This window comes from Phyllostomus discolor, chromosome 14 (assembly GCF_004126475.2).
Source record: "Phyllostomus discolor isolate MPI-MPIP mPhyDis1 chromosome 14, mPhyDis1.pri.v3, whole genome shotgun sequence".
Taxonomy (NCBI): Eukaryota; Metazoa; Chordata; class Mammalia; order Chiroptera; family Phyllostomidae; genus Phyllostomus; species Phyllostomus discolor.
The window spans coordinates 16,516,790-16,542,374 of NC_040916.2; the positions used below are offsets into that span (position 1 = coordinate 16,516,790).

Here is a 25,585-nt window from a genome sequence, read left to right on the forward strand (position 1 = left end):
ACCAGCAGCTTCTTCCCTAAATCTGGCTTAAGAGTAACATTAACTTCCAAGACTGTTTCTTTTCTTCTTTCTGATTTTTGTTTTAGCATTCTACGATGGTTTATCCTTTTGGAAAGAACTGGTGTTCGTTTATCTAAAAACAAAAATAGTTTACAGTTTGGGTTGGGTTTCCAGGGTATTTCTGAAGCCTGGGTCTCAGCTACGTGTCTTCAGCCCGATTGAAGAGCTTTGTCGGATGCCTATTGAAATCATTCAGACATGGGGAAAATTCCATTTCTCAAATGACATGTTATGGCTGAAGGTTTGGGTCTGTTTGAGTCCTACCCCAAAGCTTCTCTCTAAGGAGTGCAAGGCAGCCATGAGGAACCCTGGGGATGGCACCTCAGACCGCCAGATGAAGGGCTTCTGACCCACGGAGTGAGAATGGGTCCTTCAAAAGAGATAGAAATTGAGTGGTAAACTCACAGGTAAAACCCATCCAAGACAAGGCCTTGATTTCAGGCAACAGAGCAACAGTGAAAAAATGCTTTTAGTCCCTGGCCCACTCCTTGGACTTGGAACAAATTCTTTACCTAAAACATTGCTCTCCCACTCCACCTACCGCTTGGACGAAGTCAGGCAAAAACCTGACTTCGGAGGGGGTGGGGGACGGGGGTGGATTTCATTTTCGGGAAGAAGAGGAAGGAGAACAGAGGGCAGCGGACACAGCAAAGTCAAACTGGATGAAACAGGCTGTTCTACTTTTAACTTCTCCAAAAGTAGTCTGAGCTTCTGGGGGCGAACCAGTTCATAACAGGCCATTTTCTGCTTTTTCTTCCCTCATGTGCTTTTAAATGTCCCTGGCCGGTCCTTGGACCCGTGCGAGCATGGTTTCCGCTGGTTAAGTAAGTGTAGGGTGGACCGAGGAAGACAAGCCTCTTGTTCCCTCCGGAAAGACTTGGCAGTCACGCATTATGTCGCTAGCCCTCACAAAGTATGTCCCTGGTCACATGAATGGATCAAAGCAAATCCACTTCCATTCTTGGAAAAGCAGCTCAAAGCGCTAGCCCTCTCGGTGCCGCTGTCGTTTCTATGTGTTCAACAAACACGGCTTATTGAACAGTCTATCCTGAATGCTCCTGGGGGAAACAAGATGAAGTAGCTACTCAAGGAGGTTACGATACCTAGCAAATAGGATGCCATAAGCTAAAAAGGAAACTACACTTGTTTGTACTATTCCACTTTCTATTATGTTTGCCATCCCCATCTTAGATGCTGGATGGAAGTGATGAGTATAATAGAAGGCTCTGCATTATGCTTAGGCAGTTTGGCATCTGGAAACCAACATCTTTTTACACAAGAACATCACCTTTCACTTCCTCCACTACCCCTCTTCAACTACTGAAATGAAAAGCTTCACAGAAAGAAATGGAAGACAGCTGTTAGCAGGTCTAAGCCCACTCTCATAAAACAGTGGAGCATTACAGAGTTAGAATGTTGTACAGAATAGATTGTTATGGGCAAGAATCCAATCTCTTCAGATTATTTTATCCTATACTGATCATATTACTGTTTTCTAAACACTATGTTTCAGGTCCTAGCCTACTTTATTTGTATATATTGTCACGATTAATCCTTGCAATATTTTGTAGACAAGGAAACTAAGGTTTCATGTGGCTAAGTCACTAAGCCAGCACAAAGGTGTTAAGAGGTAAAACCCAGATGTAAACCTAGGCTTGTCTGACCTGAAGCCCAGCCCTCAACAATGGCATGGAACAGAGAAACAATAGGGAACCCCTTACACTGGCGAGGCGCTTTGCCGGGTCCAGAATGTCACCTGTCCGAAACATACCCAAAGCCCTTCAGAGATGAAGGCTGCATCTGTCATTTTCAGGCACTACAGCGTTAGACACAGTCTTGAAGGGGAGGGATTTTGACCAAAGAAGCCAAGCTGTGTGTGTGTGTGGTCACAAGCAACATTTATTTTCCATATTTGTGGTAAAAGAATAACCAGAAGAACAAACTTTCTCCTTTCCTCTTCCAAAGGCACTGAAAATATGACTTGCTTGTCTTCAACCGGAAAAATCTCAAAGTTTCAAACACTGGGGATCCTGAGAGATGCAATCAAGGCCAGATACCATTGGGTAGATTTCAGGGAATAAAAATAGAGAATGATTAAGTAATAGAACTGATATATATGTGTGTATATATATATATCAGTTCTATTGTGTACATACACAATATTTCTATACATATTCTGTGTGTACATACACACACACACACGATTATTGTGCATCTGTTTAAGGCCTCCATTTCACGATTGTGTTCACCTATACATTTTCTCCACTATCACAGCAGGGTTGGGGAGGAAGGGGTACTGGTTCTCATTTTCCAGGTTAAAAAGAAGGCGCAATAAATCACCTGAAAGCAAAGCCAGGAGGATTTGCTTAAGGACTCCTACATTTTCTACCTACCCTGGGAGTAGGCAAAGGCCTCCTGATCCTTTCGGCTGCCCTTGGGGAAGTTTGCACACAGAATTTCAAATCTGGTGGGCAGCTCTAACGGTCCTCTCTTGAAGACCTTGATTTGCAGACAAGAAAACGTGGGCCCAGAGAGGCTGGTGAGAGGCTTGCTTTAGGTCTAACAGAAGGGAGTGTCACACAGGTTTCCCGACTTTGCTTCTGCAGCTCTCAGGCTCCTCTCTCTGTGGATGGTACTATAAACACGGCACACGGATGACAAAAGCGAGATCATAGACTTCTGGTCGTTTCCCCAAACCCACCGAGAGCGGGCTCTCCCAGGCCTACCTCCGCAGGCCCAGGGCTTTCCGGCCCCTGCGCCCTTCTCAACTTGGCACTGGCACCGAGAAGGGGGCTGGCGGCAGGGCGGTTCTCTAACAGTAAAAGGCAAATTTATGTTCCGGTGGGTCAGAATTCCCCCAGGGAGCTATGGGGCATGCAGACCTCCAGAAAGAGAGGACTCTTTTGCAACACGATCCAACCTGAAGTTTGCAGGGGCGGAGGCTGCAGGGGGCTTGCTGGATGCTTCCAGACCCGGGTATGGGCTCTGGGGACGCTCAGCGGTGTCGAGCGAGGGCGAAAACAGGCGGGGTCCTTCCCAGCAGGAACTTGCCCCTCCTCAGGCAACCGGCCCTCCTTTCCGCCCCGCCCCTCCTCTCCCCTCCCCCCACCAGCATCCCCTCCCCTGTACCCACGCCCCTCCCCCACAGCCCTCACCCTTTCTTTCTTCCCGGGCGCGCTAGCCCCCTCCCAGGCGGCGCCCGCTCCGCCTGTCGCCCAATGGCCGCGGTGCCCGGGCGCGCATCAGTCGATCCGCCCCGGCTGCCCGCCTCTAGGAGCCAATCAGGGCGATGGGGGCGGCCCCGGCCGCCGATAAAGACTGCAGGGCGGCGGACGGCCCTGCAGAGCCGAGGATGGGAGAAGAACTGAGGGTTTGAGTAGCATTTCCAGCTTCCTCTCTTCTCCTCTCCGCACCTCGCTCTCACGGCCTGCCCGCCCTGCCGCCTGCTCGCTCCCCAGGTAAGCGGCCCGCCGGCCCGGGGGACTCGGGGCTGCGCAGGCCGCCCCCGCCGCCTCCCGAGCCGCAGCGCCTGGCTTTGGGGCTGGGCCCCTTCCCACCTCCTGGCCCTAGTTGGGGCCTCGGCCAGCGGGCCGTCCCGCGGGCCTGCGGCTTTGGCTTGCGATGGGTCCGGGTTGGCAACGGTGGGCCGCGCCGGTAGCCTGGATTTGAGGAGGGCGGGGACTTGTTTTGATCTTCCTTAGGCTGCTTTCGGCCCAAAGCGCCGCCCCTGGAGGTCGCTCCGCGGTGTTGTGCGCGTGGTGGATGGGTGACTGGGTGGCTCCTCGCGTGAGCGCGCCTTCTTCCTCCGCGGTGGCAGGCCTTGGCAATAGTCGTGATCTTGGTGATCTTCTAGTCGCCTCCGTTGAGACGAGTGACCGTGTTAGTGCGGTCAGCTCCGGCCTCGGTCCCCGTGACCTGCCACTGTGACTGAACAATGGGGACCCCAGGCTGCGGCGTGCTGGGGGCGCGGCTAGTAGAGAGGCCTGGTCCGGCCGGGTAGAGTCGGCGGCGTCTCGGTGTCCTCTGGCCGACATCCCCTCGCCCCCCTCCCCACCCCCCTCCAACCTCTGCCCTCGGAGGGGTATGGCGCCCTCAGCCAGGCCCTGAGATCCGCACGGGGGCCCGAGGGGCAGGGCGCCAACTTTCCAGACATTTCAGTTGGAAGGCACTCAAAGTGGATTATCCCAACCGCCCCGGGGGTGGCCAGGGGGGATCCTCCCCTAGCCGCAAATCCACGAGGAAGGCATGGAAAGAAACTGAAAATGACCAGGACTCTCGGACCTTTGACCTCCCCTCCGATTGCTATGGCTTTGTCACCTATTCTGTGAACTCGGGAGAGAAATCGCGAGTCAACATTAAGAACTTGAGCCACCAGCCTGCGTTTTCTGGCATGTCCCGGTGTGATCCCGATCGCTCCCTGACTCCCTCGCCCTCTCCCGTTTCCTCTCCATGTTCGATTCCCTCTCCGTGTCTGACTCCCTCACCCCGAAAGCCCCGGTCCATGGACCAGCGAGAGCCGGACATGGAGGACAGGCACGAATGCCACTCCAAAAGGAGAAGGGCCAAAGAGGGCAACCCCAAGGATACGCTTGACCTTGCATGGATGGGGTGAGTGAGGAGGCAGGGAGGAGAGGACCCCGAGCCAGCTGCCGCTGCAGAAACAGCTCAAAACTGAAGAATCCCGTTTCTCCCCACCGGGTCAACTAGCTAAGCTCACGGTGGCACCGGTTGATAAGAGTAAACAACTAGGCTGTTGGAGACCAACTCATCTCAGAAAAGAGCAGACAATCTGGCACCGAGGCTCGAGGGAGAAAAGTGTGGCTTGATGTTGGGGAGTAAAGTTGGAGACTGGGTCATAGCTTTTAGTGGGAGCTGGAGGGATCAAGGGATTGTTCCTTCTGAGCTTAGTAGGCAGGTATGGGGATGAGGGTGGGATTTGACCCACCAAGCCTTCTAGACCCCCTAGGCAAACTCGAGGCAAAAGGCGACTTGACAGATGAAGTCCTCTTCTCTCCAGGGAAGGGTGAAGCTGTTGGAAGAGGCAGTTATGTTTTCAGCTGGGTAAACATGGACGGTTGCCCATAGAAACTTTGTCACTGTACTTCAGAGTTGCCCAAGTCATAGGAGGAGAACAATATGTTCCCTTCCTAGCCACCCTGGGCTGCTGGCAGGGGAGGGAGGGACAGAACCGTTTCCTCTTGGGTTTTGTGGCTTCAGAGTGTCTTCTCTTTCCGAGGTTTTTGTGGTGGTGGCTTGCATGCAGTTTCTAGCATGCCTCAGCTTTTCAAAGTCCACATCTCTCTCATTTGGGATTTTTTCAGTGGGAATTTCCTAATTCCTTGAAAAGCTCTAGTGGAGTCTCAGAATGTCATTCCTGAATGAGCATTTTGGCCCCAGCTGGTGGAAATTATGGCAGGGCACATCTGAGAATCCAATCCGACCAGCTATTTCTACATCTTGGCGTTAGAAGGACTGCAGTTCTTTTAGGGAGCCACCGGCCTCTTAAGTCTAGCTAGCCCCTTCATCCTACCTACCATGTGTGGGGGTTGCTCCTGAGGTTTGGAGGAGCCTTCCTTCAATAACTGACATGCCCACTCCATGCCAGGCAAAGGGCAGACTCGCCCCAAGACCATAGCAGCCAAGCCTTTCTGTGGCTGGATTCTACTTGCATTAGGAGGCCACATCTGTTCAGTAAACATGTGTTTCTTAACTTCTCTATCAGCTTTTTTGGTTTTGGGTTTCTTCCCCCTTAGTGAATTCATATTTAAAAAAAAAAAGAAAAAGAAAATTCCCCTGCCTTGGCTGCCCTAAAAGAATAGAGCTTAGTCCTCACAAGTGTAGATTCTAGTTTGAGGAAGCCTGTAAGGAGCTTTTTTGTCCAATGTAAAACTTTAATCCCCCGAAAGCGGAATAAATAAATACACCATGGAGTCTGTGACTTGTTAGTTTCATTGTTCTTATTCAAGGAGTCCTACAGAGGATCCGTTTGGAATTGGTGTTCTTAATTGTTTTTTTTTTCCCCCCTCACCAGCACATCTTCCACCATGGCCACCTCAGCGAGTTCCCACTTGAACAAAGGCATCAAGCAGGTGTACATGTCCCTGCCCCAGGGTGATAAAGTCCAAGCTATGTATATCTGGATCGACGGTACCGGAGAAGGGCTGCGATGCAAGACCCGGACGCTAGACAGCGAGCCCAAGAGTGTGGAAGGTGAGAGACGGCAGAGTGGGGAGGACGGGACAGGCGGAAGCTGCGTCCGGGTGGGCAGCAGCCGGAGCCCCAGCCTCTGGATTTGGCCTCTTTATTATTCTGTTGGGAAAGCTTTCCGAAGGCAGGGCCTTTCAGCCTTTATTCAGTCAACATGAAGCTCCAACACTGCCTCAAAGCGGGGCAACAATGGACCCCTTTCTTTACATGGAATCTTGCGTGTAAGCCAATAGAGGGAAGACAGAAGACGAGAAGTCTGCTTTGGGGGGTAGAGGGGGGCTGGTGACTGCTGACTTGGGTATGCGGCCTTAGTTGGCGTAAGGCACCCCAGGGAACCCCGTTGAAAACCACTGCTTCAGCCTGACTGAGACACTTACTGTACAAACTGTGAATAACAGGTTTCGAACTCGTATCGCTGGGGTTCTAGATGGCAAGCAGGCCCCCTGAAGTGGTTTCTTCATCAGACTAGCTATTCACTTGCGTTTCGTTGTTGCCACTTTTGGAAATTTTTCAGTCATCTGATTGCCTGTCCCTCTAGCAGTTATGGTGTGAATTGTTGCCCTTATTTTTTTTTATTTTTTATTTTTTTGGTCTAGAGTAAACCATGGCCCTTCCTCCTTCCAGAAAGGGATCAGAGGAGAAAAATTGTCACCTCTTAACTACTTTTAGGATAGCTTCCTCTTCTGATAACTTCACTAGAATGAATGAATGAATGACCATAACATAAGGCATCCGTTGGGCACCTGCTGTGTGGCGGGTATTGGACAGGCACTGGGCAAGCAAAGGTGTAAGAGCCTGGTCTCCACCTTTGGAGATCTGGGTCAGCCAGGGAGAGGGAGAAACCGGTCTTTAAATATAGCGGGTAAGGTGGAGAATGATGTGGAAGCATCCTTGTACAAGTCATCCTGCTGCTTGTCTGTTTCCTCAGCTACAAAATCAGGACGTGGCTTAGGCCACGGCCGTCCGTATACGCCATGGGGGGGTGAAGTAGACAAGGAAGCAACACACGTGGTCTAGTGGGGCAATCAAGGATCTTCGTTTCTCCTATTTCAGCATTTTAAATGACGACTTACTGACTCAGTGCTGATGTCAGAGTATTTCAGTGTGTCTCCTTGTCCAGTGGTCTTACTTGGGGAGGAAATAATCATTCTTGGATTGTTCTGGTGACTGTTACTTCTTCTAAGGAAGTGATACAAGGTTCTTACTAGGACCCCGGACCGTGGGGCTATGTGCAGGCGTCAGGGTGTCTGAAGTGGCGGTCAGGCACCAGTGACTTTATGCAGAAGAGGGTGTAGACCTTCAGAGGTGTCAAAGCCAGCGGGGGGTTGTGTGCTCGCCCGGGAAGCTGTGCGTTTTTAACTTGATTTTCTCCCTCTCTTTTGACCCCAGAGTTGCCCGAGTGGAATTTTGATGGCTCTAGTACTTTGCAGTCTGAAGGTTCCAACAGTGACATGTATCTCATTCCTGCCGCCATGTTTCGGGACCCTTTCCGCAAGGACCCCAACAAGCTGGTGTTCTGTGAAGTCCTAAAGTACAACCGGAAGCCTGCAGGTGCGTATGGGAGAGATGTGGGTGCCCCCACCCCAATTCATGAATGCTGTAAAGGAGAGGGAGAAGATATGGCAAAATTAGAAAAAAGAATGTTATTAATACATCCCAATAATTGAGAGCCATTTGACATTATCTTTTGGTTGCTACTTCATTCCAGACAACTAGTTTTCTTGTCTAGTTGACCAAAACAACGAGTTTTCTTGTCCCCTGACCAAAATGTGAGCATCTTTGTTCATTGATACGTACATTTGCCTCGAGTCTGCCCTAGCTGCGCCTCTGGGGTTTGTCTGGCATGCCTCTCCCTCCCAGTTCTCAGCCATTCATCTTTCGAAACTCAGCCGAAATCTCACTTACGTGAAGTCTCTTGCTACACTTTGCCAGTGAGACCTGGCAAGTCTCTTAATGACCGCAGACCTTAACAGCCTTTGTCTCGAGAGGCAGTGTCATATGGTGGTAAAGGACGTGCACGCTGATGCCAGGACAGCCACAGGTTTCCTGGCTCTGCTGCCTGCCTCATCACCTGGGCAGGCCACCCAACATCTCCGAGTCTCACTTGTAAAAGTGGAGGCTTATAATAATACCCTTCCAGGTTGTTACAAAGACTCACTTGTGAGTTTTCCTTCCTATAGAGCTCGTAACATGGTTACTGGCACATTGGTAAGCTGCCTATGATAAGTCTGCATTTGCTTATTTTAAAGTCCCCGTCCAGCTTAGAAATTGTTTCCAGTTGAGCTCATCTCATTTGAATATTTTTCTATTGCACTGGCCAATACTGCGCTTAACTTAGCACTTCATCTTCTCACCTGGAATGCAGGTTCTTTATACACAAATGATTTCTTTTGATAGAAAGTATAGATTTGGCTCTCAAAGCCCAAGAGACTGGGAGTAAGTCTGACTCTGGAAGCAGCTGTCTCGTGAAAAGAGGGTTTAAGTGCCTGGCATTCCGTACTCAGGAGGTGGCCAGCATGCTGATAGGGTGAAAACTTGCTCTGTTCTGGATCCACTGTTGTGGGACTTGATTTTAACTGAAGTCTTTTGGGAACTTCCCCACAAATGTTTAATTACAGCTTCTCCCCTTTTCCTCTTTTACGCCGATGGGCCATAGAAAGGTTCCCACAGGCTCAGGGTCAGTTTAGCTTTTTCTCAACACTTAGGCCACACGGATTTGGAAGAACTTTCTTTTTTTCCCCATCAGCACTGAGATTCAGTATATTTGTCCATCTGTCCCTAAAGGCGTATTGACTCTGTTTTTGTTTTTTCTAGAGACCAACTTGAGGCACACCTGTAAACGGATAATGGACATGGTGAGCAATCAGCACCCCTGGTTTGGGATGGAGCAGGAATACACCCTCATGGGCACCGACGGACACCCCTTTGGCTGGCCTTCCAATGGCTTCCCAGGGCCCCAAGGTAAGTCCCACTGATGGGAGATGAACCTGCTCCTCCTCCCCAGCTGCTTTATTGGCGAGGAAAGTCTCTTTCCCCAGGGATGGTGGTGATTCCTTGCGGGTCAGAAAGCTATGGGAGCGTCCCAAAGACTGGTCGGAATAGTACTTGCCCTCCGGTTACGCAGATCCAACCAAACACGGATGTTTAGCCATTGACATTGAGGGAAAACCTTGGACTGCACTCGGGTGGAGTCCTCTGCCCCACTGCCCTCCTATAGGCGAAGAAGGTAGGGCCAGTGGTGGTTCCAGGGAGCCAGTGTTAAGAGCTTTCTGATGACTGACCCTGGGCCATGTTTCTTAGGTGGAAAGGGAGGTTCTCTTCAACATTTCTTCTGGATGTCTCCCCAGGTCCGTACTACTGTGGCGTGGGAGCAGACAGAGCCTACGGCAGGGACATTGTGGAGGCTCACTACCGGGCCTGCTTGTACGCTGGCATCAAGATCGCAGGGACAAACGCCGAGGTTATGCCCGCCCAGGTAAATGGCTCTAGTCTGCCGCTTTCCCCTACTTGACCCAAAACCTAAGAGCTTGGGTGGACTGGAGGTGAGAAGGGAGGGGGTTTGGGAGCTTCTGTTTGGGGGGAACAGGTGGCTTTATTTTCAAGGGCCAACCTTCTTGTTCTATAGTGGGAATTCCAGATAGGCCCCTGTGAAGGAATCGATATGGGAGATCATCTCTGGGTGGCCCGGTTCATCTTGCACCGAGTGTGTGAAGACTTTGGAGTGATAGCAACCTTTGACCCCAAGCCAATTCCTGGGAACTGGAACGGTGCAGGCTGCCACACCAACTTCAGCACCAAGGCCACGCGAGAGGAGAACGGCCTGAAGTGAGTGCCTTCCCCCGCCATGGTCATCCTCTTCTCTGTGCAGGAGCGCTTACTTGCGAAGGGTTTTATGTTTGCAGATGAGAAAGCAGGACCTCCCGCTTTGAACCTTAGCTTTTTCAACTTGGCTTCAAAAATTGTCTTCTAACCCTATCATTCTGTTCCTTTTTGAAAAGGGCCAGAAATACTTCAGGAATAAGGATGGTGATAGGGAAAAGTTGACATAGATTAATGGCATTTGAAAATCTTTAATAAGAACCAAGTAATGATACAAGCATGTATCGTTACTTGAATGAACTTAATGCTTACGGGGGTGGGGGGCGGTGGGGAAAGGTCTTTGATTAGGATCTTTTCATTCAACAAATATCTGCTGTGTGTCCGGCGCTGTTATGAGCACTGGACACGCCAGTAGCGAGGCAGGTATTTAGTCTCCTGGAGCCATGCTGAGGTGAATTGGAAACTGGAAAAAGTCTTTGGTAGAGAAGCTACTCCATTCTTGGCATCCCTGCCTGCTCTTGCCCTGGAAGAGCAGATTTCCTGGTGACAGGCCGGACTCTCATCTTTTGTGTTCCCTTTAGGTACATTGAGGAGTACATCGAGAGGCTGAGCAAGCGGCATCAGTACCACATCCGAGCCTACGATCCCCACGGGGGCCGGGACAATGCCCGACGCCTAACTGGATTCAACGAGACCTCCAACATCAACGACTTTTCTGCCGGCGTGGCCAACCGCAGCGCCAGCATCCGCATTCCCCGGGCTGTCGGCCAGGAGAAGAAGGGTTACTTTGAAGACCGGCGCCCCTCTGCCAACTGTGACCCCTTTGGGGTGACAGAAGCCCTCATCCGCACGTGTCTTCTTAACGAAACTGGCGAGGAGCCCTTCCAATACAAAAACTAAGTGGACTAGACTCGCAGCCATTGAACCCCTTCTAATCCTTCAACTCGCGCCACCCCTCTCCCCCTCAGTTGTCATAATAGCCGTAACTCGAAGGGCAGAGCATCAAGGTCTTTTTTTTATTCCTCCTGCCCAGTTAATATCTCTTGCTTTTTTTTGGCCAGGTTACAGAGGTCAAGTTCTTAATCTCCACACACATACACACACACCCCCCCTTTTGCCCCCATCACTGAAGCTTTCTAGTGCGTTAGTGGGGAGGGCGCGGGGAAACATAACCACTGCTTCACTTAATCAGATGTTTGTCCAACAGGCGTTAGCTATGCGGACAGGGAGTATAGTGTTTGTGAAGGGAGGGGAAGGACCTTCCTCTTCTTTGAGGTAGCTGAAGGGGGTTGGAGGGCTGGGCTTTTACTCTGTGGCTAGGTTAGATATTTTCCCCCTTGGTAGGAGTTCCATTTCTTAGAAGGCTGTAACCAGATTTCTGGTGGAAGTGAGAGTTAGGAGAGGGGGGAGCGTGGGTGGCAGGCAGGAGGGTGCCCCTCCCTCTCTGCTGCACTTCCCAGGCCTGGGGCTACATGCCCTCCCTTGAAGACAAGCTCAGCGCAAAGGAATGGGATGGATCGCTCTACCTTAGAAGAAGAAAAGCTGTCATTCCTTGGTCCCCCACCTATAACAAATCAGAGTAGTATTTTTATATTTAAATGCAAAAACAAAAAAATTATATATATATATGGGTGTGCGGATATGTGTGCTTTTTCAAAAGGAGGAACACCATTCTGATCACCAGGAGCCACATTGGAGACGAGTAGTCTGGTTGGAAAAAGGCTCCTTTTGAGTTGGGGGGTGAGGGTGGAGATGCTTGAAGAGTTGGCTGTTAGGGGCTGTGAAACCCTCACTACCATTTAAGGGTTTCTCTGTGTCCTGCCCACCCTTTGGGAGCAGGTGGGCACCGGCTGGTTAACAGGAGGGAGCAGGGATGGCGGCCGCGGTCACCCGAGCCCCCTGGCTTTGGTGCAAAGACACACGTGTGCACAGGGGTTTAGAAGTAGGAGTTGGCTGGTCAACTTGCGCATGTATGTTACTGACGGGGTGATGGGTTCTTTTCCGGGGGACAGCATGTCACTAAAGCAGGCCTTTTGATATATTAAAAAATTTTTTAAAGAGCAAAATGTTTAGATTTTAATCATATTGGTAGGGATTTGAAGACTTTGTTTTAGGGAATTGCTTGCAGAATTGCTCGTTGGCTTCTACCGTCCCCTTCCTTCTCTGCTTCTAGAGGGGAGGGGACAGGGCTGGGGTCAAACACTGGTAATTTTGTATCTTGGTGTCCATTCTGAGTGAAAATATTCCTTTGTTAAGGTTCCGAGGAGGTTTTTTTTTTTTCTTTTATAATAAAAAATAAACCCCACCTTCAACTCTATGTCCTCCCTACCATTCCTGGCTGTGTTTGTGTTGGTTGCGGCAGACCAGCTGTGGGTTTTTTTCCCCTTGCCCTGACGACTTCTCATTGCCATGTACAGTATGTTCAGAGTTAGGTAACTCCTCGTTGTAAACAGACTTAACTGCCCAGAGCAGCTCTAAATCAACCAGACACTTATAAGATCTGACTTGATCTTTGTTTTTTTAATCCCTATGTGCCTTTTCATTCTCTCCTACCACAGATGGGGAGGTTTCTAAAGAGGCAAAGTAAGCTCGGGTTTACCTGTTGTTAGAATTAAGTCTTGAGTCATTGCCAACCAGCTCTTCCCTGCACCTTGGGTATTTGGCAGCTCTGGATTAAGGCACATCCCAGCCCTAGAGTTTTGTAAAATGATACAAACCCCTCACCCACCCACCCAAGCCCGGTGTTCCAGAGCTTGGCTTTGATCTACCATACTGTAACATTGTTTTGAACATCCCTCTGGCTTAATTTTATAGCAGCCTGAAGTATTTGTGTTATTAACTGGTCTTGCATGCATCCTCTGCCCAGCTGCCAGTGATTCATCTCAATAACAAATATTGACCACGTTGCTACCGTGGTTAAAGCCTTCTGAGGCTGGGTGTGCTCGGGGCCAGCCAGCCTGGGTGTGTCCTGGATATACCTTGCACTAGACCTGTGAGCTGCTTATGATCCCCCCAAAAGCTCCATGTTGACACCCGTGCCTTTGCTCCTCCCCCTTTACCTGGAATTTCTTCCACCTTATCCTGCCTTATTCCTGCCTTAGTTCAACTCTACACCAGGCTGGGTAGGAGCTCCCTCCGGCTCTGTAGTGCTGTGCATATGACTTCTAGCAAAAACACTCAACACTCTAACCTAAGGTGCCAGTAGCGTGGGCAATAGTAATTACTGTTTTTAAAAGGTAGTATCCTCAGGGTCAATGTTACTGGGGCCTGTAACAGCAAACAAATGAGTTTTCTTTGAGGAAGTGCATATTTTGCTCAAGTCTTAGGTGTTTTTTAGATTTTTCTCCAATGGTTGGTCCCTGACAATTTGATTTTCAAAGCAGATGGATGATCTTACCTATTGGTTTGCTGGGTGTGGTCCCAGTTTGTACTTACAGTTTCAGTGTGATTGTTAAGGGTGCCCTCTCAGTGTTTTCCTGGTGCTGCTGATAAATTACATGGTGATTCGTACTCAACTGGAGTTCTTTGTCCTCTCCCCAGCCTTTCCTGGGTCAGCCCTACACTTGGAGGAGAGTGTTCCGAACAGTGCATGTACACGATGGAGGCAATGACTCGAGCACTTTGTGGGTTTTTTGTTTTTGTTTTTTTCTCATTGTAATCAATTGCCTGACAAAGATCACATAGAAGAGAATTCTAAATTAAAATGAGTTAGGTGGAAACAACTAGAATTAGTTTCGACCAACAGGTCACAGTGCAATTCCCTTGTGTTTCACTGGGTTACATGATAACTTTATCAGTGAGATTAAACAAGAACAGCCAAGCCTTCAGCCTTAGAGAGAGAGGCCAGTATTCACAACAGGAGTTCTCCACGTTAAGCATGAGTTACCCTTACATTTCAACCTGCCTATCACTGGATAAGAGCTAAATGATGACAGCACAAGCTAACAGGAATGTGTCCTGCCAGGAGCCAATTAACAAGTCAGATCTGCGCCCCTGGGCAGGATGGCACACTCGTGGATGAAAGAGGTTCCTAGGCAAGCACTTGGTGCTGGGGCTTCACCAGTCTCACCAAAGGCTGCACTTACATCGTTCCAGCTGCTGCTTGGCCCTTGTACCAATAAGGTGCAAAGTCTGCAAAGTAACTCGCTGCCCCGCAGAAAGCTCATCACTCAACAACTTTTTGACAACTCTGTGGAGGCAGGGATCCTGCTTTTCCTTCCCAGGACTGTGTTCCCAGGGCTGTATCCTCAGACCTGCCATGGTGCCTGCAGTACTTGTTTAATGAATTACTTTGCAGTATCAGTTTTGTGAAGTTTCAGCCTACAACTAACTTTGGGGGGTGTCAAACCCTCATGGGTCTCAGCTGTTTGGCTGTGTTTTAACCCTGGTCACAGCACTAAGCAAAGTTGTGTTGTGCTGAGCTGTTAAGGACTCCCCTGGTTCGGTGAATTCTGGCTGAAGGTGGGCTACCAAGAGCCTCGTGTTGCTTTATGAGTTATAACGACCATAAAGTGGCAATTCATCATGTAATTCCAGGGGTTTCCCATAAATTGCTACTGTAAATAGTTTGAGTGGATTAGGGCCCTGCCATTTTATAGCCTTTAGCTCAATCACCAACCACTCATTTTTTTTTTAAAAAATGTCATACTTGATTTTCAAATATTCAACTATGTGTTCATACTCATAGGTACAATATAAACATACTCTATTTTGGTTTATGCATATGTCTACACGTTAGGTACACCATACAGGTATCCTACACGCACTTTTGCCAAAGAAATAATATCTTACAAAGGAGCAAGGAAGCAGGACACCAAAAGGATTCACTGGGCTGAGACGCTGTCGCTAGGAGTGGGAAGGCAGGGCATAGAAAGCTGTTGTTACTCTCCAAGCGTGGTTCCACCGCGAACCGCCCATTCTAATTCTGCCCTCTCCAGAGCTTTATCGACAGGAGGTCCTCGGGCACTGGCAACTATCTGTCTATAATTCACGCCCCAAAGGCCCTCAGATATAAGGGGGTGGATGGTGTCCTAGTCCCATGTAACAGAGGAAGTGTCCACGCAATTCCTGTTGTTTGATGAATTGCGTTTAGCAGGTCAACCTCTTCCTCGTGAGTCTCAGGTCGAGTTACTTGCATTGTCTTGAGATTGTAACTTGTCTCAGCTCGCTCAGCCCCTCCGCCATCTGGCCTCCTCAGCACATCTGCTGGCTTAACCTCCAGTGGGCACACACTAAATCTAAACTCTGCGCGGAAGCCTTTCTGCATTTGCCTTTCAATAAAGATTCAGAATAACCGCTCCCTTGTGACTATTATACTGCTCTATAGACATTAAATGGGAGAGGAATTCAAGAGCCTCCAAATGTAATAAATAAAATGGGGGCCAACTAGGCACTATTTTTGGTGTTTTGGTGAATGCTTGGTGCTTCATATGAATGAAGAGGTGAAGGGAATGGGAATTCTTCTTTTCCTCTTCATGTCTCTCCTCCTCCTATAGCTAAAAGAATGTCATTGGCATCAGCAAGCAGTATGAGACTTCAGGTTCTATTGCTTTGTATACTTGCTGTTCTCAAATGAGTTTGTGAGCCATCTCAGCAACTCTACTCAAATAATACTATAGTACCGTATGGGGAGGGAGGAGGTTTTTCGTGGAAGAAGTGAACCCTTGTCTGGGGTCTGGGAAGAATTTCCAACACATTAGGAGCTATTATTAGGAGAGAGAGGGTGCAGTAGGGGAATCCACTTCCCTGGGGCTTCCTTCACAAGAGTGGATCACGGAATGAATGTAATGGGATTTCCCCCGCCCCCCAAACGAGCTACCACCAGATTCATTCCTAGGTGGGCTTAGGATCCAGAAATGGCCAACCTCTTAACATTTGTATAGACCAGCTCACTTAAGGCACTTACCCAAGTAAGCCTTCAGTAAATGTTTGTTGAATTAAATTGTCAGAGAAAGGTCGCCACCAGTATCATCGGCTAAAGGAAGTGAATAGAAGCCTGGGGTGGGGTGGGGGTGGGGGGAGGGGCAGTTTATTCCCAAACATCATCGGTCCTAGATGTTGACGGTTCCCACTCCTGCAGTTAACCCCCAGTTCCCTCCTCTTCCTGATCCCAAATGCAGGATAAACAGTTTATTCTTTCAGGTTCCTCCCTTCCCTTGGGAGGAAACAGGAACATACTTAAGCTAGCTGGCATTAAACAATTTACTTCCACAGAAACCTACATCATCCTTACAGAATCAGCCTGGGATGAGTTAAGGACATCCCTGAAATTCCCTCCAGATTTAGATATATTGATTAGCTGCCTCTCGATTACCACCAGCTAGGGACCTGGCCCTCAACCCAGGCATGTGCCCCGACTAGGAATTGAACCGGCCATTTCGGTTCACAGGCCTGCGCTGAATCCACTGAGCCACACCACCTGGGCTTAAAATGCAGCATTCTTTGGAGGAAAACAGACTTATGAAGCTACATTTTCTTATGAGAAGTAATAGGAATATTTAACCATAAAGTGATTAATGTTGGTTACTGCTTTTCCCTTCTCCAGCCCCAAAAGCAGGAGGCTGCTCTGGGAGCCACCCAGGCAGCCTGGAGCAGGGAAGAAAGGCAATGTCTACAGGGATCACAAGAGCCCCAAAGTGTGGGTTTATGCATGTGAAGTCGATCCTCAGATCGGACTCCGCTAGGCCCTCCAAAGTGAGCTGTAACATCTGTGAGTCCAACCCTGCATGGCCCTCTGTGAGATGGCTCCCTCCCATCAAAGATGCCCTTGGTGGTCATTGTCACCCATTTCACCTGAATTTCGATGTTTGGAGAGGACAGACACACACAAAGGGATTGATTCCCTCCTTGCCCCAGGCTAAACTTTCTGTAATCCTTAAAAAAATGACTTGAAGGACAAGTTCTTCTGCTCCTTAAGAAGCACAGGCAAGTCCTCAGCAGAAAGAATATAAACCCAGAAACCCTCAAAGATTTCTATGTTCTTGCCACGGCAACCCCAGGAGGGACACTAAAGGGCCGTGTTAATATTTCTGCCTTATTAATCAGGATCTGGGAGCCAGGGACATCATCCCGGGGACAATGTTAAAATAATGGATTTCTAGAAGTTTGAAAATATTCATATAGCCCTGCCCTTTTGTCTATACAACTATTGAAAAAACAATAAACACTTTCAGGAGCTATTAAATGCATGTGACTATTGCCAAGTTTTTAGGGGAGATGCTGACATGGAATTCTAGAGGTGGTAACAGAGGGTATAAGGAATGGAAGATTCTTGTTCTAGTCCTCACATTATGTGACCATTGAGTCTCTTTTTACAAGTACCCACTCCCTCCCTTGTCTCACACGTTTTTCCTTTTCCTTTGAAGGGACTGGAAAACTCCAAGCCCTGACTCAGTTAGGCTCAGGAGACACTTAGATGCATGTCCTGCGCTTGAAACATGTACGCCCTCTCCTGCTGATCCGCCTTGCGCAGAGTCCAAGAAAGCCAAGAGGTGCCAAGCACCAGGTGTTTTTTTTTTGACTCTGGTTTCCCCCCAGCCTGGCATGGCAGGCAGCAGGAGCTATTTTGCTTTCATAAGCCATATTATGTAACTAAGATCTTGAACAGCGATGCTGAGCCAACTCAGAGGTCACAACGGAAGGCGGCGGTGGGGTGGGGGGAGGGCAGAACAATCAACGAAACAGAGAGTACGGAAGGAGAGAAGGAGAAGGGAGAGAAAACAAACAGGGGAGAGTAGAAACCAACAGAGATCATAATTGGTACTACTTGTTCATATGTCCTTGGTCTCCAGTGGCAGGATAGGCTACCTGGAAAGTTATTTGCTACTCATTTTAACAGGGCAAAGGGACAGCCCTTAGTTCACAATTTTAGTTCATAGCGAGGAGGTCACTGAGTGCCACCTGCCTGCAGGCACCACCCCAGGGCTCATTGGTGTCCCTGTTGGGGACTGCAGCAGCCTGGCGTGGTGTAGTACGGAGTGTTCCTAGTGGAAAACAACAAACGTGACATTGTCTGCGTTCACCCAGCCTCCATACCGACTACATGAGTTGGTGGTGAGATAGCCCCAAGGTGCCTGGAGACCTGAAGCCTTTTTCCTTTGTGTTTTAGAAGATGCTAGCCCACTATAGCGCACTTCCAGGAAGTTGAATATACACCAGGAGCAGGTGCCACGGATACTTGTTTTGTTTTGGGGAGGCAGCAAAAGTTATGCTCAGTAACTGAGTTTGTATTTGCCAGTAAGTAATTTATTTAGCACAGGTTTGCTGTAGGAATTTCACAAGCCAGTAGCAGTCAGGATAATATTTCTTAATAAGCAAAATTTAAAAATAACATATTCCAAACAAATGACAGATTAATCACACTATTGTTCTAGGCAAGGAGAGGTGAAGAAATAGAGTCCAAATTTAATATAATGTGTACCTGTTTATGCCAGGAGGCACCCGGGAGAGTCAGTGTCCTACCAAGAGCTGATTTCCAGCTGCCAGCACAGAAGTAAAAGTCCTCTGTTGCTAGGGCACGTTGCTAGGAAACAAAGACGCCAGTGTTGGTAGGCAGGCTGATCTCTCCCTAGCGGTTTCACATGAGGCTTATCACCACCATCTAAAAGGAATGTCTCACGAGGACAGGAAAGAATGTCTAAAGGGTCTTTGTCTTCAAAGAGTTTTTAGGTTAGGGAAGAGTCGCCTGACCCAAACTGAAAGTCTCAAATACTCCTCGAAAGCTCTATTTATAGCCTAAATGTCGCCTTGCAGGAGTTGCATCTCCATGTGCTCTTATAGATAAGCTCCTGGTGAACCCCACAACTGGGCTGCTGGCTGCTTATCAGTGACAGCCTATGTAGAATGTTGACATCCTGACATGACTTACTTCATCCCTACGTAACAGCAGCGTGGCACAACATCCTGACACAACTTCACACACATCAAAGCATCACTGGGTTCTTTGTTCCCTAGCAACGTGCTCTAGCAACAGACGACTTTTACTTTTTTCCCTGGCATCTGGAAATCAGCTCTTGGTTGGACACTGACTTTCCTGAGTGCGTCCTGGTGTAAAAAGTATGAACCCCAAGAAGAAAATCATTTGAAGTGATGAACCCCAAGTAGGAATTTGGCTGCTGAGATGGGCTCTTCATTGTCAACCGAGGGCCCTAATTTTATAAATAATAAAAGCCTAGGGACTGTTCGCTGGCAGAGACTGCTCTTACATACTCTGTATACGATGAACCTCAGCCCGAACTCTCAACTTGTCCGCACCGTGCCCTGCCGCTCTTGTCTGAGTCAACCACCGCAGGGAAGCTCCACATTGGTCTTGAGATCAACGGTCTGAGACCTGCCCCATCCAATCAGAACTGCACATCTGTATCCTTATTTGCATCTAAACCGACCAATCAGAACTGCTCTATGACGACCAATCAGAACTGCAGGGCTCAGACCAATCAGAACTTGACGAATTTGGAAACTGTATTTGCATAAAACCAGACCAATTGGGAATTGGGGTGGGAGGAGACTTTATACCAGGAGGCCTCGCGTTTGGGAGCACGCGCTTTCGTTTTTTTCGAGAAGGTTCGGGGATTTTGTGCGTCGGGGGTTGTTTCACCTGACGTGGGTCTCCTAGTTTCAGGCGTAGCGGAGTCCGCTTTTTCGGTTTTTGTGGCATAGCCTCAGCCTTAATCCAGACATTGTTCTTGCTGCCTGCCCTTTTGCGTTCATTTCGATATTTTTACTTCAAAGAAGCCGTTTCTGCCGCCAAGAAAGCAGGTTCTTTCTGCGTCACTCGGGGAGGCCGGTCTTTTACACCTTCCCCGGGGGGAGCGATTTCTTCCTGTCGCACTCAGGGCGGCTTCAGGACTCCCCCATTTTCTCCCTTAGAAAGTGGAATCTTCCAGTTCTATTTTAATTAAACCTGATTGGGAAGCGACTTCCCGCAGGGTTGGACAGGGGAGAGAAGAGGGGACGATCTTGAAGGGACTGTGTGTCGTGTCCACATGGCTTCCCTTTGTGGTCTGAAAAGCCTAGAACGGGAGGATTTTGAAAGAGCTGCCAGGGGGGCTGAAATGGCCGGGTGGGTTAAGGAGGAAAACCGACAGCTTGGATTTTCCATCGCGGGTCTCAGTTTCCGGGGCCTCCCCCATGGAAACACCAGGAGCTGGAAGGGAACCCGCGGCAGCTTCGAGATCGCCCCGAAGGGCAGGTGGGAAGGAGGCTCGAGTCAGGAAAGGAACCCGGAGCGGAACGGAGGATGACGTCCTTCCGAACAACGCGTTCTCGAACCGGAAGCGCTCACCGCCCTTCAGCCACTGTGTTCCTTGCGCGAGTAAGTTTCTGCGTTTCCAAAGGCAAAGGACTTACTCACACGCCGTTTGTTTTCGATTGGTCGAAAGACTCAGCCAGAGCTCTCCTTTCACCTCCCTTCCCCTTTTTCCTCAAGCGTTACAACCATATGAAAGATGGTGCTGGAAAGTTCCGCACTGACCCAAAGAGTGCGGTGTCCCCAGTGCCACTGTCTTTCCGCAAGGGCAGTAAGGGGCGAGACTACGGGCTGTGAACCAAAGTGTCGCAGGTTCGATTCCCAGCCAGGGCACATGCCTGGGTTGCAGGCCATAACCCCCAGCAACCTCACATGGATGTTTCTCTCTCTCTCTTTCTCTTTCTCTCTCCCTTCCCTCTGTAAAAAAAAAAAGGGGGGGGGCGAGACTAAACTTCTAGAATCAGGGGCCCCCACCATAGACCTAACTGCGTAATCTTAAGAGAGAGGAGGGAGGGAGGATGTATTTTTAAGAACCATCTCACATGATTCTTCTTGGTCAAGTTCAGGAACTACCTGTCGGCTTGGGGGTGAGCGAAGCCCTGGTGTTTCATTCTGAGGACCTGGATTCACTCTTCATCTGGCATCAACTAAGTCTCATCAAGAGTCATTTCTGTACTTGGAGAGAGGGAGCTGGTTGCTACCAAGCCTAGCCTCTTCCCTCATGCTTCGGAACTATTTTGGACCGTGTGATGAATTGATCGATTGCCCAGTACTAATTCCATCAAGACCCCCTCCCGAGTTTTCTCAGCACCCGCCCCCACCCCCCCCAGAGCTTTGAAGCTCATCCTTGAGCACAGGTGGCTCATACCTATGCTACTCCCCGTGTCCTCTAATGTGGGCCAGTTTCTTCCTCCCTTCCCCATACCTGACCCTTCCTCTGTGCCCTCTGCACTCCTGGCTTGTGATCTGCAGACTCTGTTGTCCTAACTTTTTCCTTCCATTGCCTCTACCAGAATCTTCCATGACGAGGCTTTTCCTTTCAGGGTCAGCTGTGTGTATGAGTCTAGAGCACTTAGAGTCCCAGGTATCTCTGAGGTCTTGGCCCCTCCGCACCTCCCAAATCTCAGCTGGTCTCTTCAATCTCTTACACTGGCTCCTCCTCCTCCATTGACTGGCCCCAAGTCTACATTTTGGAGAGTTTCTAGAGCTCCATCCTAGACTCTCTTTAATGTAAACCTCTCCCCAGATAACCTTTAGACTATATGACCCAATTGTTATCTCCAGTCCAGATCTTTCCCTCAAGCTCTAGACTTCTAGACCAGACTATGTACTGGCTAGTCTCACTCGGCTGTCTAAATAGATATGTCCACTGTGGAGCCCTTTATTTCAAAGCACCCTTTCTAAGATTCTTTCTCCCCATTTCTCTAGTTCCATCTGCTACTATTTTCCCAAACGTAGCAATTAATTTTTATATTCTTCCTTTTCATTTGGGGTGTTGCTGGGGCCCAGAGCAGGCTGCTCCGAGATGCCCTACATGACATATTGATTATCTTGTGTTAAAATCTGAGAATTAGCAGGAGCTGGAAGAGCTGTCTTGACTCTGTCTCTCTAAATAGAGAAAATAAATCTCCATGTGAAAGGTTCCTTCTTTGCTCCTGAGGGCTGAGAGACAATGTTATCACAAGGGTTATAAAATCCAGAGTCAAAAAAGCAGGTATAAACAAACCTTGTAATTGCCTTTGCTGATTTACTACTAAGCCAAACCTTGCTTAGACGCCTTTCTAATGAGCACTAACTTTCTTTGCCCTGTTGTCAATTTCTCACAAATATATTGCCTCCTTGTCTAAAAACCATAAAAAGATACACTAGTTCAGTCATTTATTTGAACCTCATTTTATGGTTTGAGCATCATATTGTGATTTTTTTTCCTGTTAATCTAGGCTTGTGTCAAATTTATTATTTCCCAAGTACTCCAGCCATAAGACCTAAAGAAGTGGGGTGGGGGGCATGAAATTCTCTGACCCTCCAACAGCATGGTTTCTCCCCACCTTGTTCATCAGGAAATCCTGTATGTTTCCTTTACAAATATATTTTGAATCTTTCAATTTAAATCCATTTCCACTGTCACATTTCTAGTTCAAGTCACAATCATCTCTCATTTCTGCCTTAGCCTTGCAAATGGCTTTTCTCCTTCAGTTCTAAGCCCTACTTAATGTATTCCCAGCAGCAAGGAGAGTAATCTTTCAAAAACCTAAATCAGATTGTGTCCCATCTCTTCTACAACTTTTTAATGAGAAACCATTGTTGTGATGAAATTCAACCTCCATTCTTTGCCTGTTCAGCCCAGCATTGATCTGACCCTTCCTATTTTTACAACTTCATCTCAGACCCGAGTGCCTTACTTCCTGCGCTTGGTCCCACGGTCTGCTTTCTGCCCTGTGACCTCTGAGTGTGCTGTTTCTTCAGTCTGAAGAGGATCTTCCTCGGGCTCCAAGCAGAGCTATCTGATTCTCATAGGTCTCCACTGTCACCTTCTCAGAGAAGCCTTTCCTAATCACACTATCTAAACCCTCTCTTGTGTCTTCTGTTTTATTCTGTCTATCACATCAATCTTAAAATTTTCTTCATCGCAAGTATCATAATTAGCATAACATTACCATACTAATCTATTTGTGTGTTTATTATCTGTGTTCCTTACAATAATAATTATTTCCAATGTGATATACTAGCAAGAGTTTGGGATGTGGAATTAAATGGAAGGCCTACATTAATTTTAGGTTTCATTACTTACCTATTATGTGATCTTGGCAATTTACTTTGTCTCTCTGTGCCTTATTTTTCTCATTAGTAGAATGGGGTTATTGTGGCATTATAAAATTTTTGTTAGGATTAATGAGATAACATCCATGCAGATGTTCACATTCACAAAATTACATGCCAAGTAAAATCATTTTAAGAATTATTTAAGAAGCCTCTGTACAAAGTGTTTTCCTTAATTCCCACCCCCCACCCCCGATTTTTGGCATGAATCAAAAAAATGCTCTGGGCACGTGCATCACGCAAACCAGTTGAGTGGATGAACACAAGGCCCCTCGCTCCTGGAGAACAGGCTTCAGGAAAGGCAGGCAAAGCTTCCTGAACCCACACAGGGAAACGCTGCCCGCCGGACAAGCCCAGTGAGGCCCAGGGAGAGCATTAGGGAGATCTGGTGGAGACAAGGTCACATTTTAAAGTAGCCGCACGCCAGCACCGGACTTGGGAGGTGCAGAAGTGGGGCTGGCCATTGGAGCTTGGGTTGTTTACTGATTCGTTCAAAAGTCTGTATGGCTTTCTTTGCTCCTAGGAGCTAAGCTCCAGAGATAGAGACATTACCCTATTTCATCTAAAACCTGACTTTCTCCTACCTCCTTTAGACCATGTCTATATGAAAGGTAACTTTTGCATAAAAGGAAAAATAAACACTAGACTCGAAAACAGAAGTCCTGGGTCTGGGCACCGGTTGTGTCAGCTACAGCATAGAAAGATGTTCTGAGCCTTTCTGGAAGGGTGGAATCACTGGCAGTCTCTCAGGCAATGTTAGAGGAAGCGAAAACTGGGAATCCCTTTGGGAGGGGAATTTGGCACATCATTATTTTGCCAAGCACGTATCTTTTTGACAGCAAACCTTTAGGAATGTATATGTTTGCATGTGTGCATAAAAACGTACAGGAAAGGTCATTGCTCCATTGTTTATATTAGCAAGTTACTGGAACCAGTGGGCTAGAGAAGTATGGTCTATTTACATGAATTATGCCGCTGTTAACAATAATGAAGGAGATCTGTGTGTACTGATAAGGAAATTGGAGCTATATTAAGTTAAAAAACAACAAGGTGCAAAAAAGCATCTTGTATTTTACCGTGTGTACATACATGCACATGTGCGTGTGCAAGCACATGCACTCAGAGATACACATTCTTATATGGTTGTAGTCATAGACTGTTCCTGGAAAGATTTACAAGTACTGGTGGTAGTGACTTACTTGAGACAGGAGTAGAAGAGAATTGTTTGTGGTTCTTTTTCTCTGCAGGTTGAAGTTTTTTTTAAAAATCATGCATCTATGATCTTTTCAAAAAAAGAGTTTACACTTTTTAGCACCGTGGTGCTATATCTACAACGGCAGTCACTGCGTCAGTGAAGATGTCTAACCCCGTTACCGTTTGGGCAAGTCACTTCATCTTGTTGACATTTTTCATCACCTCTTACATGGTTATAATGTTGTACAGCCCTCAGGACTAAGTCAGGCCACTCTGTGGACGTGCCAGAGCACGTGAGTAGGAAACATAGCTGATGTCTGACAAATGCTTGCCAATCTCCCTTTCCGCCCCCCAACTACAGGTAGCGTCATCAGCACGTCATCCTTCATGGCCTGGGTTTCCTTTCTTAGGCCAGGAAAGTTGATGTGGGTGCCACGGCTATTTAAATCCACTGACCTTTCCTGCTAAAGTCAGCTCCATCTTAGGGGATAGAGATGACTAAGGTTGCTGATAACGTGTTGGGAGGTGGGGCAGGGGTGGGGCCGTGCCCTGGTCAGATCCATGTGACCTCCTGGCTGTCGTGCTCTGCAAATTTCTCTTGAGAGAGATGCCTGCCAGCCTGGCTGGTAATCTCAGAGAAGATAGAAATAGCAGCGGCTCACGGTTCCAACTCCCACCCTCTCCTTGGCCTGAAGTCCTTCTCCACTATTGCCAGAGTTTTAATTTCTTTCATTGCCTTGGCCACTTCAAATCCTCTCCTGAAGGTCATGGAACTTTCTCAGAGCATCAGGGTTGTGCTGGCATGCTTTCCAGAGGTCATGGTCTAGAGAAACACATAAGAACAGTTCATTCTCCCCTTAAGAGGCATGGTCAGAATGTCATTGTCCTGCCTGGTTCCATCAACCCAAGTGACCCCACCAAAGGAAGTCATGATTTAACCCCATACCATAATCTCCATGAGCTCTACCTGCCCCCACCCCCATCATAGAATCTGAAGAAAAGCGGTATATTTGCCAACTCCAGAGGGTGAGCCCACTCCACACACGCTGGTACAACCTACTGGAAAACTCCTTCTGGAGTTACATGGAACTTGCTCAAGGTTGAACACCTGAAAGTTTCCACAATGCTTCATGCAAATGCTGCTAATGTATGAGAAACAACTTACACAGAGCTCCTTTTGATCCTTATAGCTTTCATTTATAAAAAGCTTTTATAAAGTATTAATTTTGTTTATCAACA

General features: G+C 48.1%; 1 protein-coding gene and 2 long non-coding RNA genes across 5 annotated transcripts; 1 reads left to right on the forward strand and 2 right to left on the reverse strand.

Moving 5' to 3' along the window:
* Window positions 1–468: 468 nt before the first annotated feature.
* On the reverse strand, window positions 469–3,352 carry LOC118498159. Its single transcript, XR_004900680.1, has 2 exons — window positions 3,216–3,352; window positions 469–1,118 (listed from the first exon to the last, which is right to left on the reverse strand). It is a non-coding gene; the product is annotated as an uncharacterized LOC118498159 (long non-coding RNA).
* On the reverse strand, window positions 1,934–3,180 carry LOC118498158. Its single transcript, XR_004900679.1, has 2 exons — window positions 2,454–3,180; window positions 1,934–2,090 (listed from the first exon to the last, which is right to left on the reverse strand). It is a non-coding gene; the product is annotated as an uncharacterized LOC118498158 (long non-coding RNA).
* Window positions 3,231–14,716, forward strand: GLUL (glutamate-ammonia ligase). Of its 3 annotated transcripts, none has more exons than XM_028530607.2 (7): window positions 3,231–3,518; window positions 6,092–6,270; window positions 7,657–7,818; window positions 9,082–9,228; window positions 9,615–9,742; window positions 9,893–10,092; window positions 10,668–14,716. In XM_028530607.2, exons 2-7 carry the CDS (start codon window positions 6,105–6,107, stop codon window positions 10,984–10,986), a joined length of 1,122 nt encoding a protein of 373 aa, XP_028386408.1. In that variant the 5' UTR covers window positions 3,231–3,518; window positions 6,092–6,104; the 3' UTR covers window positions 10,987–14,716. The 3 variants fall into 3 exon arrangements, with proteins under 3 accessions (XP_028386408.1, XP_035871257.1, XP_028386406.2); XM_036015364.1 differs by having other exon boundaries at window positions 3,406–3,518; window positions 6,089–6,270; window positions 10,668–12,141; XM_028530605.2 differs by lacking the exon at window positions 3,231–3,518 and adding an exon at window positions 4,558–4,668.
* Window positions 14,717–25,585: the final 10,869 nt, after the last annotated feature.